Source organism: Vespa crabro, chromosome 2, assembly GCF_910589235.1.
Source record: "Vespa crabro chromosome 2, iyVesCrab1.2, whole genome shotgun sequence".
NCBI lineage: Eukaryota > Metazoa > Arthropoda > Insecta > Hymenoptera > Vespidae > Vespa > Vespa crabro.
The window spans coordinates 19,139,582-19,158,564 of record NC_060956.1 but is presented as its reverse complement, the minus strand read 5'-3'; the positions used below and the strand labels follow the sequence as shown (position 1 = coordinate 19,158,564).

The following is an 18,983-nucleotide window of genomic DNA, read 5'->3' as shown; positions in this document are numbered from 1 at the left end:
TTTCTATTACTTTTCTTGCGCCCATGCCTGGGATTTTTAATACTTTTAAGAGTTGAAAAACTCTTTCGCTCGGAAGAAGTTTCGTTCTACTTCTTACGACATAAAAGAAATAAGAAATTATATTATCGAAAATTAATGCGGCTTTAAAGCTTTATATGTAAAAAATAAATCGTTCAAGTACGAGCAAACTGTCAGGGAACTTCGGAACGAATGCATTTTGCAAGCAAACTTACATATATACATACATACACACATATATATATATATATGTATATATATGGATTTTATTTGCTTTTCAATTAAAAAAAAAAAAAGGAAAGAAAGAAAGAAAGAAAAAGAGAAAAGGAAAAAAGAAAACAAAAAAATAGAAAAGAGAGAGAAAAAAAGAAAGTGGACGCTCTAACAAAGCCTGGAATATTCGAGCACGCGTGCACCGAAATGAAATCCTTCCCTTTTCGAGCATCGAGATTTTATTTCAATCTCCCCAAATGTAGCAAGACACTGTAACAGTATTTATAATAATTAACACGCTCACGCGTCGCTGTCGCGACAACAAAGATTGCGGTATAATATTCAATTATAATTCAGTCTGAGATTCGATTATTGCTATTTTATTCAACAACATATTTCTTCTTTTTTTTTTTTTTCTTTTTTGTTCTCTTTGTTTCTGTTCTTCTTCCTTTTCCTTCCTCTTCCAATTCGCAGCTCTTCATTTTTCTCTTTCTCTCTTTTGCGCTCGCTCGCTCTCTCTCTCTCTCTCTCTCTCTCACTCTCTCTTAATCTCTCGCTCTCTCGTTCTCTCGCTCTTTCTTCGCACACACGTACGCTGAATGAAATTCTGAGAAGGGTTCTCTTTTTTCTTTTTTTTTCTTTTTTTTTTCCTTTTTGTTTCAGAAGAGACGGCAACGATTATTTCGAATAGATTACCGTAAGAGTTATGTATGTATGTATACATATATATATATATATATATATATATTTTTTTTATTTTTTTTTTTTTATTTTTTTTTATTTTTTATATATGTCTATATACGTACGAGCTGTTTTATATCTGTATCCCCCTTTTTTTGTCTCTAATATATACATATATATATATACACATATACATATATAGTTTGTTACAAGGCACAGGTAGCTTACACACTTATATTCTCTACCATCTTTTTCCATTTACTCGCGCTATTTCAGAGTTACACTTTCTGTTGCATCGTACAACACATCGAGCGTACATACTCACGCATATCTATAGCTTTTGTCGTTCGTATGAGAGCCTTTTAAGACTGTCTTCCCCTTTTGATCTTAATATTCTTCACGTTGGAAGAAAATTTCATCGACGTAAGGAGGACTCGAATTGAATGATAAATTGAAAAGGAAAAGAAAAACAAATGTCCTGGAAAAATTCTTGAAAGAAATGATTGAAAGAAAAAGAAAAAAAAAAAGAAAAAAAAAAGAACAAAAGAAGAAAAAAAAGAAAGAAAAAAAGAGAAAGAAAAAGATAAAATATGAAATCAAAAAGGCTAAAAAAAGAAAAGCTAAAAGAAAACTATCGTTCGATATATCGATAACAATTGGTTCGTTTATATCGCCCGCCAAAATAGCTTCTACCTTCTTCTACCATTACAAGTCCATCGTTATTAATGCTCACGATCGAGAAATCGATACTTAACGAGAATGCCGATACTCGGTACGTCGGTTTAACGCAATTGCACAATTCGTGAAGCGCATTATGCAGCGAACGTTCGTGCTCGCGAGAACGATCATAATCGGAGTGCGTCGTTTCGAAACGCGGCCGATGGCTTTTATGGTCTATCGGTAAATCGAGTCGGTTGACAATGACGGTCGAGCACTAATGGTGCGCTCGCTAAAATAGGAAAACGATCACGAGTCGTTGAAAATCGTGAATCGAACGTCGATGTTCGTTCGATTTGGATCTCTGTTCGTTCTCCCTCTCTCTCTCTCTCCCTCTCTCTCTCTCTCTCTCTCTCACACCCTATTTCTCTCTTTTTCCTTTTTTTTTTTTATTTCTTTCTTTTATTTGCAAATTCTCCAATGTCCTCGTTTAAAAAATTATTTTTCGACGCGACGAAACCGTCCCGATTTTTCATTACTTAACTACAACGATAGTAAAAATTATATCATAACAATAGATTAATATATAAGAATTATATTGGTAGAAAACAAATATAAAAAAAAAAAAAAAAAAAAAAAAAAAAAAAAAACAAACAGTTCGATTCGTTATCCTCCAATCACGTATCGTGAAAAGTCGAAGGAAATAATATGCCTCACTATTTCTTTTTCTATCTCCCTCTCTCCCTCTCCCTCCCTTCCTCTCTCTCTCTCTCTCTCTCTTTCTCTCATTCTCTCTTTTAGACACATATACTCATAGCACACATGCTTTCATTCATTCTTTCATCGTTCTCTATACATCATTGCCCCGCGGCCTGTCGCGTGTTACGTGCGTAATGCATTCCAATAGAATAGTGTCGCTCGCACGCATACGCAAGGATGCACGTATACTCGCCAAATATATCATGTAATACGTGTATACGATATTAACATATATCCTATATACTATATGTATGTATATATATATTTATATTTATATGTATATTTATATATATATATATATATATATATATATATATATATATGTATATATTTACACTCGTACGTCCTTATCACATACGTACGTACACCTATACGTTCTTTCGATTTTTTTCCTCTTTTATTTTTATCCTCGGGAGATGGAATTGGGTATGAGTACCGGAGAAAAGACAGAAAAGTTGCATAAGCAACGCGATTGATTCTTTTCTCCTCTTTTTCTCTTGGATCGTTTCGAAAAATCTTCTTGTCGTTCTACCATGGATATAGGGCGAAGAATGACGAAGGATTTATATATGTATATATGCATGTATGCATGTATGCATGTATATATATATATGTATGCATGTATGTATGTATGTATGTATGTGTATATGTATCTATGGGTATGTATGTATGCTTGTGTGTGTTTACATATGTATCTATATATATATATATATATGTATATATATATATGGGTATATACGTATCGTTCGAAGCAAAAAGGGCGCGGTGGGGAGAGGCGGGGTGGGAGAAAGAAAAAAGAGGGAAAACGGTGATGCACGTCTACGATGATTCGATAAAAAGGTTCGATTGCTCGTCGAGGGATGATTGTCCCTTGATTGAAAACGTCCTCGATTCTGGGTTGAGGGTACGCAAAGGAGAAACGAAGGGAGAACTTATCCCGTACATTTCGTTCCCATATGCCAAAGGATCGTTACGTATGTACGTATTATACAGCATCCCTCGTTTTTAATCTATCGACTATGGACCACCACCTAGAAGCCACGCTCTTACGATTGTTAAGGGTGCCTCGTTGATATCGTATTTGTACGTAGACACGCGCGTTAGGGGATGAGAAACAGAAGGGTGACTTGTAATAACGGATAGCGACTCGGGATAAGTTTTCGACGGGAATGCGTCGATTATTTTACGACCTTGTTTTTCTTTTTTTTTCTTTTTTTTCCTTTTTCTTTTTCTTTTTTTTTTCCCTTTTGGATACGAGCAATTGAAAATGATGATAATGGGATTTCTCTCGATCACTCATTTTTTTTTTTATTTTTTTTTTTTTTCTTTTTTTTTTCAAGGGGTTCCATTATATGACAGGCATGTCAAAGTATTAGGCTCATGAAATTTTTTTTAAATGATTAAACGATACATTGGCTGCACGTATACAATTTCACGTATTAAATTTGCATCTGTGTGCGTACATGTGCGTGTTTCTTTTTTAATACATCATATATCATTTTTACAAGAAGAAAATGAAAAGGTGATGAAACATTTGGAAAATGCAACAGATGGTATACAATCTGTTAATTCAAATTAGTTTAATTTATTCGCTAATCGAAATGAATTTGACATGCCTGTTGTATCACGATATTAGGTACGAAAAGATTGTCGTTATTTAGTAGTTTTAGATAGGAATAATTTAACAATGTTTGATCTATCTAAAGGAGAGATTATTTGATGAGTTTAGAAATCGTAGTTCCTCTTATGGAACTCTTAATGTTTAATTATTAAGATATAATATCAATTTTATATTTTCTTTTCAATGTTCTTATAAAGTCAAGTTCGCATTCTCTTATCGATCGAGAAGTTCACTTTTGAAAAATCGCGAACGATATATAATACCTTTATAAAAAGGCCATTAGACGTGTCGTCCGACGGTGACGAAAAGTGTTCGGCTATTTAAATTTCGCGTGTCTCGATCTTGATTGAGAACGTTCAATGAAAGAAATATTCGACGTGATCGACTTTACTTTTGCGAACTTCGATTCGATTTAAAAGCACTTTTCATTTTGATTCGTTCGGCCGCGAGTGTCACGAATGCCCAGTTTAAAGGTTCCCGCGAGAGTATTGCGGCTTCGTACGAGGAAGGAGATCCAAGAATGAGCAGCATAATCCACCAACGTACGGTAGTAATAAATCGCGAGGGAGTACTCGTACGGACATGGAAGTAATCCGATAATCCCATTAGACGAGGTCCCATAAAATCGTTAACGCAGACAAGTCCGATTACGTAAGCCGTGCTTCATTCGTAACCGTCGTCGGGACTGGTTTCGCGTGGTTATATCCGCACTGCGGATAATTCTTTGATTGCCTTTCCGATCTGAATTTACGCAAACGAACGAATGAACGAATGAACGAACCAACGAACGAACGAACGTGCATACAAAATATCCAACAATTATTTAAATTTATACGCATTATCGCGAATAATAAAATGCATCGCTGCTCATCACGTCACATAGGTACCTATATTTTTTGATTGCTAAAATCGCAAGCGGATTTCAGGATTGTCACGAGGTTGATTAAGAATTAAGATATCCTTTTCTTCCTATTTACGTCATTTCTACGATAAAATTCACTTCGATTAACTTCGATTGAAATTTATAATCGAATGTTATATTCAAGATAGAAAGGATTTCTCATGATTTATAATAATAATAATAATAATAATAATAATAATAATAATAATAATAATAATAATAATAATAATAATAATAATAATGATTTTCGAATCAGCGTAGTTATACGTTATGTTCAATCGAATAACGATAAATAAACGAGTTTCTTCGGGATAATGTAAATGAATTATCGTGTTCGTTGAATTAAACGACTCGGTTATATGCATCGTTAAAAATGGAAGAAAGAGAGAGTGAAAGAGAGAGAGAGAGAGAGAGAGAGAGAGAGAGAGAGAGAGAGAGAGAGAGAGAGAGAGGTAGAGGTAGATAGATAGATAGATAGATAGAGGACGAGAGAAAGTGAGAGAGAGAGAAAGAGAGAGAGAGAGAGAGAGAGAGAGAGACAGAGCCGAAGAGGTAGAGACGACGTGGGTGGATGGGTGAAAGGGTTGCTTCTGTTTCTCATTAGCGACTCCATTAGTGGAATGTCTGCGCGCGCGCACGATATTAGGGCCCAATGTAAATTGGTAGCATTAAACGCATCAGGCGATTGCATCAATCTCATTAAGCGGGGCGCGCATAATGTTTCATGAGAGTGCAGCCGACGCGAATTGAGGTGGTCGGTTAGTAACGATGTTTGTGGATGCTCTGGAAAATTATCGAATTTCTCGATGCTGTTTGCACCAAGCAAATCGAAAACAACGGAGAGCGGTCGTTCGTTCGGCCTGAGACCACTGCGTCGCGTCGTCGCAATCACATGTGTGTGTGTGTGTGTGTGTGTGTGTGTGTGTGTGTGTGTGTATGTGTGTATGTGTACATATGTATAAACACGTATGTATGTTAATCTTTCGATGTAGATTTTCGTTGAGCATTCGTTCATTTAAAAATGACATCCGATGTTCCCTTTGAAAAACCATTAAAAACATTTAAAAGATAACTGGAAGTTGATTTTAAAATTCATTCGCATTCATTTAAAATTGATTGTATATATGTAAATCGTATTGTAGGATCTTTTAAAATATGATTCCCATTAATGTTTGCTTGTATTCCTTCGATAGATTATTCTTTCTAACTCCTTTGCGTACGTTTTGAGATTTGTATCCATCGTGCGACAGATCAATGTCGAGTCAGGATTTATTATCGAGTATCTATGATGGTAAAGGGAGATAAAGGGAGAAGGTTATTGGCGATTTGACCGCGGGGCAGCCACGTCTGATTGCTGTCACAATGAGCTTATTATCACCTACGAAGCTATGAGACGTTCTTATCGGCTAAAGATTCTTTCCTTTATGCGTTATGCTAAATACGCTGCTCCGCTTTTATTTTTCATTTCTTAGGTACGAGATACGTTATTACTATGCTGCTAATTTGCTAAGATTTACTAACGCCTAAGACCTACCTGTCCGTGAAAAATTAAAAGGTGCCTTGCGAGCTGGCCCGATAAAGCATCGCGTTTTTTGTTTTTTTCTTTTTTTTCTTGTTTTCCGTTTTTTTCTTTTTTTTTTTTTTTCTTTCCTTTCATCTTCTGTGTGCGCAATATGACGATACAATAACAATAAAGAGATTTTATTCGTCATGTGTAGTACCGAGGTACTCGAGGAGATAAAAAAAAAAAAAAAAATTAATCTCGATTAGGTTCCTTTATCATCGGAGAACCACGAAATCACAAAACTGGATCAAAAAAACCATCGTCGTTAATTATTACGTTTCATCCTTTGTAAATCAATTTTTAATTTGACTTGATACAATATCGAATATTACGAAGGACGTTAAAGTTTCGATTGATGTAAAAGTAATTAGAATGACATGGAAGTTTGGTAAAGGAAAAATAACGTTCGAGAAGATAAACAAACTACGAATGGAAAATGTTAAGTAAATAAGACGTTTACATTAGGGAAGATAAATTGCAATTTCATTTAAACACGAGGATTTATTCGCGGAACGTCCGACGATGGTTTTCGTTTACGTAATTAACGATAAATCGAAGAAAAGTTTAATAGTATACAAACTACGATAACGCGATTGAAAAAGTGGTAAAATAGCGATTGGCTTTTTTTCTTTTTATGTTTCACTGTGTCATCCTCTATTTCGGTCGCATTCCATTTCTCTCTCTCTCTCTCTCTCTCTCTCTCTCTCTCTCTCTTTTTCTCTCTCTTTCTTTCTCACATAAAATCACATACACGCACACGCATACGAACACTCTCATGTTTTCTCTTCATTGTCAAATGTTCTCATTGCACGTCTCCTCCTTTTGTTTATCCTCTCGTCACTCGGTTTGGGTTAATTATTACAAAGATGGTTGTACAATAATATAATATATAGACTCTGTATTAGTTACAATAATATCGTTTGCATTCGCCCGTTCCTTACGTCACCGTCTCCTTCGAAGCTTTTTTCATTTCGCAAATAGATTCAATCCGAATTCAAGGGAAAATCGGTACACAATAGATATATAATCATTTCTCCCGATCAATATATCTACGAAGGTCGTCGAGTTACCTCTCGTAAATACGATTAATCGTTTACGCCATTTAATTGCCGCTTTTCTTTTTTTTTATTCCTTTTTTTATTTTCTCTCTCTCTCTCTCTCTCTCTCTCTCTTTCTCTCTTTTATCGAGCGTTCAGCCATTGCGCGTTTTTTATTGCTTATTCCTTACGCTATAAGAAAAAAAAAAAAAAAAAAGAAAGAAAAGGGAGAGACCTCGGTGCCCTTGCGAAAACAAAATCTTTCCCTATTCTCTTTCTTTTCCTTTTCTTTATTTATTTCTCTCTCTCTCTCTCTCTCTCTCTCTCTCTCTTTCTCTCTACGAGAAACTATAGAAATAAAAAGGTTCGCGATCGCATCGAGGTCGAGTCGGAGGGATATGAGAGAAAGAGTTTAGAAGAGATTCGCAACGCGGATTAGAGATGCAAGAATAAATCTTCTCTATTCTTTGGCTATATCTCTTTCTCTCTCTCTCTCTCTCTCTCTCTCTCTCTTTCTTTCTCTCTTTCTCTCTTCTGTTTTAGGCGAACTCGTCGGAAAGAAAAAAAAAATCGATCACAGTTATACGACGACATATAAATGTGCAGCGAAGTATAAAATTTTCCAAATTTTCCTTCGTCTTCTTTAACTTCTATTTCACATCACTTATCGTTCTCACCTCTTTCTCTCTCCCCTTCTCACTGTCCTTTCACATCGTTCGTATCTCTCTCTCTCTCTCTCTCTCTTTCTCTCCCTATCTATCATTTCCCTCTCTCATCCTATTAGTCGCATAAAATAGTCATTTTCCTATATGTATTATCGAGTAGGTTGTATTGCGTTGAATCACTTGTTCTTACATAGCCCTCGTCGCTTTATAATAATCTTTTTATACAGGCAAAAACATTAAAATTATCCTTGGCGTTTGAGAAGAAATCGTCACTTTTCAATCGTCGTAGGGCGATTTACTCTAAAATTCGTTTCCACTGTCAATACACACATAGACACATATACACAAACATACACACAACGAAAGGTCATGGAATTTGATCTCGTGCCGATATAGTACGCTCACGATTCTCCATCGGTTTCGGCGGTTTTCTTCTGACATCCTCTCCTAGGCAAGCCATGGATGGATAAATACATTTCTTGGATGTATATATATATATATATATATATATATACATATATACATATATATACATATATAATTATAAATTAAAGGCGCCTACGTCGCCTAAAGTGGGTTTATATATATATATATATATATATATATATAAAAGATGGAGAAGTCTGGCGAGCACCGTGATTCCAGGAGGGAAACGTTTGCAGAGTAAATTGCCCGTCGTCGTCTCTGCTTTTATCAAGGATAGTCTCTCTGTCTATGTAGTTCCTACCTTAGAAGATAACGAGCCCGCCTCGTCGCTTGGCTTACTAGCTAGAACGAGATTACCGCGCTTATATTTCGTTTCACGATCGGTCCCTCATTCTTTCTCTCTCTCTCTCTCTCTCTCTCTCTCTCTTACTCTCTCGTTTTCTCTTTCTACTCTCTTTCCTCGCGTAATCCTTCGTGTCCAAAAAAGAAAGAAACAGAACGAACGATCGACCGATCCTTGCCTCGCTTTGATATGGTCCGACCACGGTAAACCGTTCGTTCGTTCGTTCATCCTTTTCTTCTCTTATCGAGGACTTTAATTATCTAGCACGCGCGCGTTTACTACGAGCTACATGTGTACACAACGTGTCGGTAAAAAAAGCTACTGGCCGTATTGGCGAGAAGTGTCGAGAGACGAAGGAAAACGCGTATTTTCTCGCTTGTACATACAGCTGGTCCTCTCTCTTTCTCTTTATATTTCTGTTCCTCTCTCTCTCTCTCTCTCTCTCTCTCCCTCTCTCATTCTATTTCTTACTCTCTCATCGTTCGTTCGTTTGACCGTAGTAAGGAAAAAGAGTCCACACGTTCTCCGGGTGCATCCTTATCCTTTCGTTCACGGATCGAAGATCACCGGCTCGCCTCAAAGGATCGACGGTCGACGATAGTGTGCGGAGTTTGTACCTTCTGGCGGTCGAGCTGATTCTCTCCCCTTTATCTTCTCCTCCTCCTCCTCTTCCTCTCCTTTTCCCTTTACTCCCAAAACGATGATCGTACGAGCACGAATTTCTCCTGACAGAGAGAAAGAGAGATAGATAGATAGAGAGAGAGAGAGAGAGAGGGAGAGAGAGAGAGAGAGGGAGAGAAAGAGAGAGAGGGAGAGAGAGAGAGAGAGAGAAAGGAAGAGACAGAGAAAGAGAGAAGGAGAGTGAATGAAAGCGAGAAAGAGAGAGAGAGAGAGAGAGAGAGAGAAAGAGATAGAAGACTTGGCAGGACCTATCGACCGAAGGCAGTCAAAGCCGGTGAATCGATTCTTTCTTCCTCTTCTCCGTCCCACGTCTCCTTCCTCTTTCACCAGCAGCAGGGCATCCTGTACTTCTTCCTCCCTCTCCTTCTCCTCCTTCTCCACCTCTCTTCCACCATCTTTTTCCATTGGCCTCGACGTTCGAACGATCGCTGCCGTTGCTTCGCGCCAGAGGCGGTCTCTCTCGCTCTGCCTTCTTCTTTTTTTTTTCCCTCGTCGCTCGGCATCCTCGTCGATAAAACATTTTCCCACGAAGGTCGTTCAACGCTTCTCTCGAAAATCGTCGTCGTCGTCGTCGTCGTCGTCGTCGTCGTCGTCGTTGTCGTCGTCTTCGTCGTCGTCGTTCTCGTCGTTCTCGTCGTTCTCGTCGTCGTCGTCATCTTTTCGATTAGAATCACCTAAATATCACGACCACCGCCGTCAACAGGATTATCGTCAGGTACGTCGCTCGATGCATCTGCCCGTTGTTCTCCTCCATACATTGACCTGCGACAACGTGAATCGATACTTTCACTACTTTGTTCGTGAAATCGTAAAATTGATTTTGATAAGAAACATCAAATGGAAATAGCAATGATCGATTTTTATGAATTTGATTAATTTTATGTGACACGAAGATTACGTCAAAATTCGAAAGGAACGAGTATCATAAACATCTTTCTATTTCGATGCTCGAGACTTGAGTAATGGGATATGAGGAGGGAAAGAGAAGAGAAGGAGGAGGAGAAAGAGGGAGGATCAGAGTGGCTTGCTTACCGGTGCTGGTCGCGTTGAAGGCCAACATCGGTGCGGGTGGAGGGATGCCTCTTTGACACGCCACGGGGCTGGCAGTTAAACTAACAACCCCACCGCTCTCTTTGTACATGAAGCACAATCTTTGGGTGTTCCTGTAGGGCTGCGGCCTGTTGTTATCGTTCGACCACGTTGTTCTGCGCGCGAGTGGGGTCGCGATCACGAACTGAGTACCCTCCGCATCTATCCACCTTCCATGGCAGGAGTAAGCTGGAAAGCAGAAAAGACGATTGCTTTAGAATAGGGACAAGTGTCAAATCATGGAAAGAGGGGAAGAGAGAGAAAGAGAGAGAGAGAGAGAGAGAGAGAGAGAGAGAGAGAGAAAGGGAATGGGTACATTGTGAACTTTTGGGTTAATATAGGGTGACTTCTCAGGGACAGTCGTTACCCTTCGAGCACCATTATCCCTTGATGAAACTTTGCCGATTGCAAGGGTCCAACGAGCATAATACAGAGTTTCGTCAAATTAAGAGAGGACCCTACATAATTTTAAAGTACCTTCTCCCGCTTTCCAAAGTTCTACCAATTGACCCCATAGCTAAGGGATGTTCACTTTCCATCCCTCCCTCCCTCTCTCCCTCTCTTTCTTTCTCTCTCTCTTTCTCTCTTTATTTCTTTCTCCTTACCATTGATTACGTATATGGAATTTCATATCGATGAATCAAGAAATCAATTATTTATTACAGAATAGTAAGTAATAGGTATACCGGTAACTGCATCCTCATCCACGCAGTCGCTTTGAAACTCCATTCTGTCTGCGGTAGAACAGCCAACTGTAAGAGTGGTGATCTCAGCATTGCATCTTGATTCAACCTCCTCTCTCTTCTCTCTGGTCTCGCTCGTAATTTCTTCTTCGTGTACAAGATTCTCGAGGTCTCGTCGCATCCTCGTGAGATCCGCAAAGGACATGCTCTTGTAAGATCGAATGCCTTGGGACGATCTCTTCTTCGGTGCTTTCTTGGTATCAGGATAATCCCCGAAGTATTCGTCGTCGTCGACTTCTAAAATGGCCGACTTTCCCACGTCGTCGAAGTTCGGCATCCAGAATTGTTTCATATGAGCGAACTCGGTAAAGTCTTCCAAGAAATCCGTCATTTTCGAATTTCTCTTCGATCTGCTCGATCCATCATCACCATCTTCTTCGTTATCAATCTCGTCCGAAATTTTCTCTCGTTTTTTCGTCTTTAAATGCGAAACGTGTTCCCTATGAATCAACTCCTGTGATTCTGAAACTAATCTCGACGAAGAAGAGGACTCCTGTTGATCTCTGTGACTTCTGTTATTACGATTCGATCTGGCCCGTCTACCCATTCGCTCACGCACGAGATATTCGTTGTTCGCTCGTCTCTTCTCAAGTTCAAAATCGATTTTACTTCGACCACGACGGTCCTCGACTATCCGTTCCTGAGCATGTCTAACCTTTTCACCCTCGTGTCTGCTCGTCAGAGACTCTTGATGTTGATTTCTACGACTTTCACGAGTGTTTCTCTGATTATGGTTAACTCCGGTTACCGTGAATTTACCAAGGTAAGGACACTGGCGTAGTTCCGGTGAACTCGCTGAAACAGACAAAGTCCCCTTTTTTTTTATCCTTCGAATATATACATACAACATGCAAAAGATTTTCCCTGTTTAACGACAGTAACGTATGTTTGATCAGATTAACCAAATTGAGAGAGAATTCTCTTTTAAACACAAGTACGAATAAAATGGTCTTTTGTAGAATAAAGAGAACGGAGACTTTTTTCTTCTTTCTTTTTTTTTCTTTTCCTTTCTTTTTTTTTTTTTTTTTTTTTTTTTTTTTTTTTTACGTATAACATTTACAATAACGTTGTAGAGATAAATTACACGCTTATGTATGCGTACACCGTAGAATGTACCGAAGATAAGTTTGTACGGAAAAGGGAGAGAGAAAATATATAAGTTAACTCTTTTAATCCTTGAAGTGGTCTCTCTCAGCATTGAGAAAAAAATTATTCGTTGTCGGTTTAACGGTGCGGATGAGATCTCGAGTTAGTGTGATAGAGCACGTTTACATAGATACATACATACATACATACATACACATATACATACATACATACATAAATACATACATACATAAATATATATATACCTAACAGAGAGACGACGGGATATGTAAGTCAGATTACACGCAGGCTATGTCGTGAAATGAAAAGGATGCTCTGCGAGAGGGTAATGCGATAGACGCTACTAATTGCTGGCAAATGGGAGAGACATATTGTCGGCCTTAATGGAAGCTCGTTAGGTACTAAGGAGTACAAAAATGGCCAAGGATCAGGAAAATGGTTGGAATAAGGGAAGAATGCGAATAGCTATAACGAGGAAAACTCGAAAGAGAGAGAAAGAGAGAGAGAGAGAGAGATAGATAGATAGATAGATAGATAGTTAAAGAAAGAGAGAGAAAGATAGAGGGATAGAGATAAAGAGAGAGAGAGAGAGAGAGAGAGAGAGAGAGAGAGAGAGAGAGAGAGCGTAAATCGGCCGTAGGCAGACACAATGTGAACTCTAACGAGACAAATCTGACGACGCACCCTCCGGTCAAATCATCACCTCATCCTTTTCCTCCCCATTGAGATGTTACCTTTCTGGGGCTACTAACTTGGAAAGTTTGCGGTGAAATTTTAAAATTTCTCCAAGGGGAGAAATATCTACCGTCATACGATTATTATATATATATATATATACCGTCGCCGGTCCACGTCCTCCTTCGCTCTTGACTATTACTAAGGATAATTCGAAGAATTCTTATCCATCTCACAAAAACGTAGAATTAGTTAGACCGTGTTATATCGCTCGTTATATCGTATATACTTATGCGAAGTGAGTCACGTTCCGTTGAATATTTTTAATGCGCATTGAGAATAACGAAGGAATGGTTCATTTGATTCATGATCTACTTCGAAAGGAGGAATGAATTGTACGCTTTGTTATGAAGTAATGCAAAAAACTTCCTTGTTCTCTCATATTCTTTTTTTTTTTCTCTCTCTTTCTCTCTTTATATCTCTTTCTTTCTTTCTTTCTTTCTTTCTTTCTTTCTTTCTTTCTTTCTTTCATTCTCATTATGACTATGTACCGTGACTTCGTTTTGAAAAGCTCTTTTTAAAATACCAGGCTTCTTTCTCTCTCTTTTTCCTTCCCTCTCTCTCTCTCTCTCTCTCTCTCTCTCTCCTCTCTCTTCTGTCTCTATATCTATTTCTTTCTTTCTCTTACTGTTTCTCGTTTTCTCTACAAATCGTAAATCGATTCCGACGTTGCTTCACGGGACGTGCCCGCAAAAATCTCGTTATTTTTATGGTTAATTAGACACGCATTACGACGGGCCAAAGGCGAGGCCGTGCTCGCCAAAGGAGACTTGATTTTTCCGACTCGTTAAGCGATTGCCAACAGCACGACGAAGGTCCTGCCAAAGGGACGGAGGACTAAGGGTGAGTTTCCCGGTGAAGGGAGGTCACCCTTCTTCGATTGGCCCTTCTTTGTGTGCGATCGGGAGGACAAATCGGAGACTCGTCCCTCGAATCGTTAATTATATTCATAGCGAGAAACTTCGTATAGCATTATTAGATAGAGACTGAAAGTATTTTTATGTTTTATGTAACAAGCAAGATAAAATCACTGTTATTCGAACGTACTTTCAAAATTCAAAAGCATCTTATCAAAAGATTTTCTTTCATTTTTCTTCAATAAAAAGTGTCTACTTAAATTGTTATATATATATATATATATATATATATATACATATATATATACATATTTATATATACGTTATGTATATACATATATATATATATATATAATATTTATTTATAACAGGTATCTATACACTTGATAATTTTTTTTTTATTATTTCGAATAATACAAATTTTACTATAAATAAAAGAGTTATTAATAGGTTTTGAAGGAACGATCGTCTGGTAATTATTTTCTATTATTATATACAAGATAAAAAATAACGCGTGAGATGTACCTCATTCGGTCGTATATCATGTATGAAAGAAAAAAATCATTAAAATATGTATTACTGTTACGTATGTATGTATGTATGTATGTACGTAGTTACGTTTGTAGATAGAAACTTTGGAACAAGCTCGAAAATGAAAAATAAAATGGAAAATAGGTCGCGCGTGTACATTCTCGTCTCATTCACGCACGAAGACACGTAAATCTTTTCTGTAGGTTTTATATTTTATATTTCGGGTACTTTTTTTTCATTCTTTTTGCGAGACTCAAGCCCACTGAACAAGGTATTATATATGTATATATACATAGATATACGTAGATATACATGTTTATACATATATACGTATAAAACGTGCGAATAACGCGGCAATTATTTTGGACGGTAGCGTCGATCTTTTCGTACACGGTCGACGACATTTAACTTTTACTTCTTTGTTCGACTCATCCGGATATGACGTCTCGATTCTTCGTCAGAGCGATAAATTTCCAACGGAAATAACTTTTGGCACGGAGACGACAGAGGGTCGTCGGATTGTTCGTTCGTACGTCGAAATCGGTTCTCCACTCAAAACAAGAATACGTTCGTATTACCAAAAGCAATGACGAGAAGTAAATTTTTACGATATAGAGAGTTCGAGATTTTATCATATTTTAAAAGGAATAGAATTGAATATAGGATAGATCGTTCGTCAAATGATTTTCCCCTTTTTATTTCTAAACGATAAAAACCCAAAAGGAAATATATATTTATCGATAAGTATATACGAATTAATTATTAATTATGAAAATATTTATTTGAGAATTTCAATAAGAATAAATGATTCCAATCGATTATCATCGCTAAAATATATGCTTTAATCTTTTTATTTAAATTTAAAATTATTTAATTTTATTCCTCTAATGATCTCTATGAATTATAATCAATGATAATCTTTCTAAAAGCATTGGAAGCATCCAACTCGTGAGTATCTTCGTTCACTACATATATTACGATCGATAATTAGTCACAGATTTGAGTGTATATCGATGAAATTTGGTAATTTATAGTTCTCGTCAAAGAGAACCACGCTCGGTCTTGATTAACGATCCATACCGCAGGAAAATACGGAGAGATATAGGAAGAAGGAGAGAGGGGGAGAGAGAGAGAGAGAGAAAGATAGAAAATGCATGTCTATATATAAGCGACGATGACAACTCGCGTAATTAAGCCTATAACGGATTGTTTATTATTGGCCGGACAACGTCCAACCCTGTATTCGGCAAATATAGTTATCTATTTAATTTTCTACCGCGAATATCGACCCATTAGCTGTAGTTCGACGTGTCGTGCACCGCGTGGACCGAGAGCTAACAACCTCGAAAACGTAATCGGTTAATTAGTATGCGTTACTATTTGATTAGCTTTCTCTCTCCCTCTCTTTCTTTCTCTCTCTCTCTCTCTCTCTCTTTCTCTCTCTCTCTTTCCACTTTCTCTCTCCCTCTCTTTTTCTCCAATTCCAATGAACGAATATTTTTGAATACATAATCATTTGTTATTCCATCGATAATTCAGGTAGATATGTTCATCGTATTCGTATGTTCCTGTAATCATATCTAGGTTTTGGTATATTCGCATAATGTAGGTATGATAAAATTTTCTTCGATAAACTATGATAATTATTTGATTAAAATGATGATGTTAAATATTATAGAATATGCATTCTTAACGTCGTAATATTAAAAAGAAATATATATATATATATATATATATATATATATTATATATAGGAGGCTTCTTCTTTTAGAAGCTTCGACGGGGGGGTTTTAAAAGTGGAGGTGAGTAATGGATAGCGTGGGATTATCGAGGACGTTATCAGAGAGTCAGGGGAGAGACTCGGAGAGAGGGCGAGTCAAGGAGCGAAAGGAGGGTCGCGACAAGGCGGATCGAGTCTAAAGGCCACGGAGTCAGGTGACCCGTGTCAAGTTCAAAGACGCGGACATTCTAGCCCTACCAACGTTTAATCCACGTACGCGAGAAGATACCAAGGAAACTGCTCTCCATGATCGATCGGCTATGAAACTCCAAGTTTTTCCAACGTCTACATATTATTTTCTTTTCTATAATATCATTTACTTATGCTTTCTCTCTTTTAATCTTTTTTTCGCTAAACAAATACGCGTTCATATAAATAAGCTCATTGCCTTTTTAAACGTTTATAAAGATAATTACACACACACATATATATATATATATATATATATATATATATGTACGTATCGATCATTATCAAAGTAATTTTTATCCTTTCGAGTTAATAGCAGCTTGTTTATTTAAGGATAGCACTAAGCCAATCGTAATCAACCATCGAGGAGACTTTCTCATACGCTAGGGAACACGTATTACGCTTTGAGTTTCATACAAAAGTCAAGTATCGTATCGTTTGCGGGATGGTAAACCGATCGATAAAAAAGTTCGTTCTAGACTATAAATTAAAAACGTTCTAGCGTTGGTCTTCCAAGTAGAAAAAGACAGATGAGTCGGGGGAAAAACGTAGGTAGTACGTACCTCGCGTGTTCGCGAGCGAGGAGACTTTGCTTTTAACGAACTCTGTTCGGTCGGTTTCCTCGCAATCCACTGGGAGATCGAATCAATCATTTTCAAAAAGATCAAGAGAGAGAGAGAGAGAGAGAGAGAGAGGGGAGAAGAGACACGTGAATAAAAAAAAGGAGAGAGAAGGAAAAAGAAAAAAGAAAACAAAAGGAAAGAAAGACTGTATGTGTGTGTGTGAAAGAGAGAGAGAGAGAGAAAGAAAGAGAGGAAAAGAAAAAAAGGATAGAGGTTTCCTTTCCCTTAGAGAGTGGCTTTTCCAAGTCCAAGGGACTAACTGAGGTGGTTCGGTCAAAATGCTAAAACTTGTACATTAACGAATGCATTAAATATGAGAGGATGGTGAAAGGTATTTTGGTGACAAGAAGGACGAGAGGAAAGAAAGGAAAAGAAAAACTCGGATGAAGCGCATAATATTCGACGAGTCTCAACGACTGCATTATGGATTAAGGATTATGGATTATGGATTATGGATTATGTATTATGGATCGACGCACCACAATCGTGTTATGAAGTCTGAATAGTAGCTTTCTTTTTTCTTCTTGTGTTCTCTACTCTTGCTTTTCTTTTCTTTTCTTTCTTTCTTTCTATTTGTTTGTTTGTTTGTTTGTTTGTTCGTTTGTTCGTTTGTTTTTTATTTATTTATTTATTTACTTATTTAATTACTTATTTTTCTTTTCTTTTTTTTTCTCTTTTTTTTTTTTTTTCTTTCTTTTTAATTCTAACAGGCGAATCTCTTCTCGAAACACGCGAAACGTGTTTTTAATGTCACGCCCATGGTAGATACGAATTATCTTCGTCTTCCTCTTTTCAGCATGTATAATGAAATGTTCCGTAGAGATGCGAAAACGTACAATTTAATGAGATTTAAACGTGAAAAACGAGGGGTCCTTTGCATATTTACGTAATGTCGCGAAAGCCCGTATATCCGTGGCTCTCCTTCTTACTCTTTCTTTTCCTTCCTCTTCGTTCCTTCAATCTGTAGTTTAATATCTCACGAAAGATGAAAGTCGAGCGTCGTTTCTTACAAAAACTATCGTTCCTTTTCTCTCTCTATCTCTCTCTCTCTCTCTTTCTCTCTATCTCTCTCTCTTTCTTTTTCTTTATATCTATCTTTTCCTATCTTTCTTTCTTTCTTTTTTTTTTCCCTTGGAGACTCATCCCTTGTCCTTTTTTAATAGCTCTTTCTCCTTTCCTTCTTCTTCTCATTTCTTTCCTTTTCTCATTTTTGAAGTAATAAACGCTCGGAGATTTTACATCATTGAAAGTGATTTTTGGGAAGACGTATTAACATAATGCCAATGTAAAATATATATATATATATATATATATATATATATATTGGCAGCCATTACTAATACTGCTTTCTATAATAATTATGTTTGTTCTGAATAAGTCTTATATAGATACAGCTTATTTCTAGAATTCCATAATTGAGGATAAATAAATGAAACGTACCGCGAAAGCAGATAATATTTGGTGCCCTTTTATAAACATAATTTACTTGCTATACTTGCGATATTTCGCGGCACGTGAATCCAGGGAATATAATTGGCAAAGTTCGCAGCACGCTACATTCGAACATAATAGTTTTATGAAATTATACTATGGGTGGTATAAAATTAGAGTCGAACGACGAATAAAGCAATTATCGTTCTCTATACAATTATTAATAGGTTACGTGAGAAGCATTTAAAGATACGGAAGAGTATTTATAAAATTCATAAACAGAGTTCATTAGAACTATAATTACAATTTATAATACCAACAACTATAATCGA

The 18,983-nt window shown here is 37.1% G+C and overlaps 1 protein-coding gene across 3 annotated transcripts in view; it reads right to left on the bottom strand.

Annotated features, from left to right (window-relative positions):
* Positions 1–452: 452 nt before the first annotated feature.
* LOC124421652 overlaps positions 453–18,983 on the bottom strand; it is a 255,894-nt gene continuing 237,363 nt past the window's right edge. For all 3 annotated transcript variants that reach the window (XM_046957082.1, XM_046957081.1, XM_046957083.1), the window contains 3 exons: positions 11,342–12,193; positions 10,599–10,844; positions 453–10,328 (listed from right to left, as the gene is read on the bottom strand). In XM_046957082.1, the coding sequence (XP_046813038.1) occupies positions 10,237–10,328; positions 10,599–10,844; positions 11,342–12,193 (1,190 nt within the window). In that variant the 3' untranslated portion in view covers positions 453–10,236. The remainder of the gene's footprint in view (positions 10,329–10,598; positions 10,845–11,341; positions 12,194–18,983) is intronic.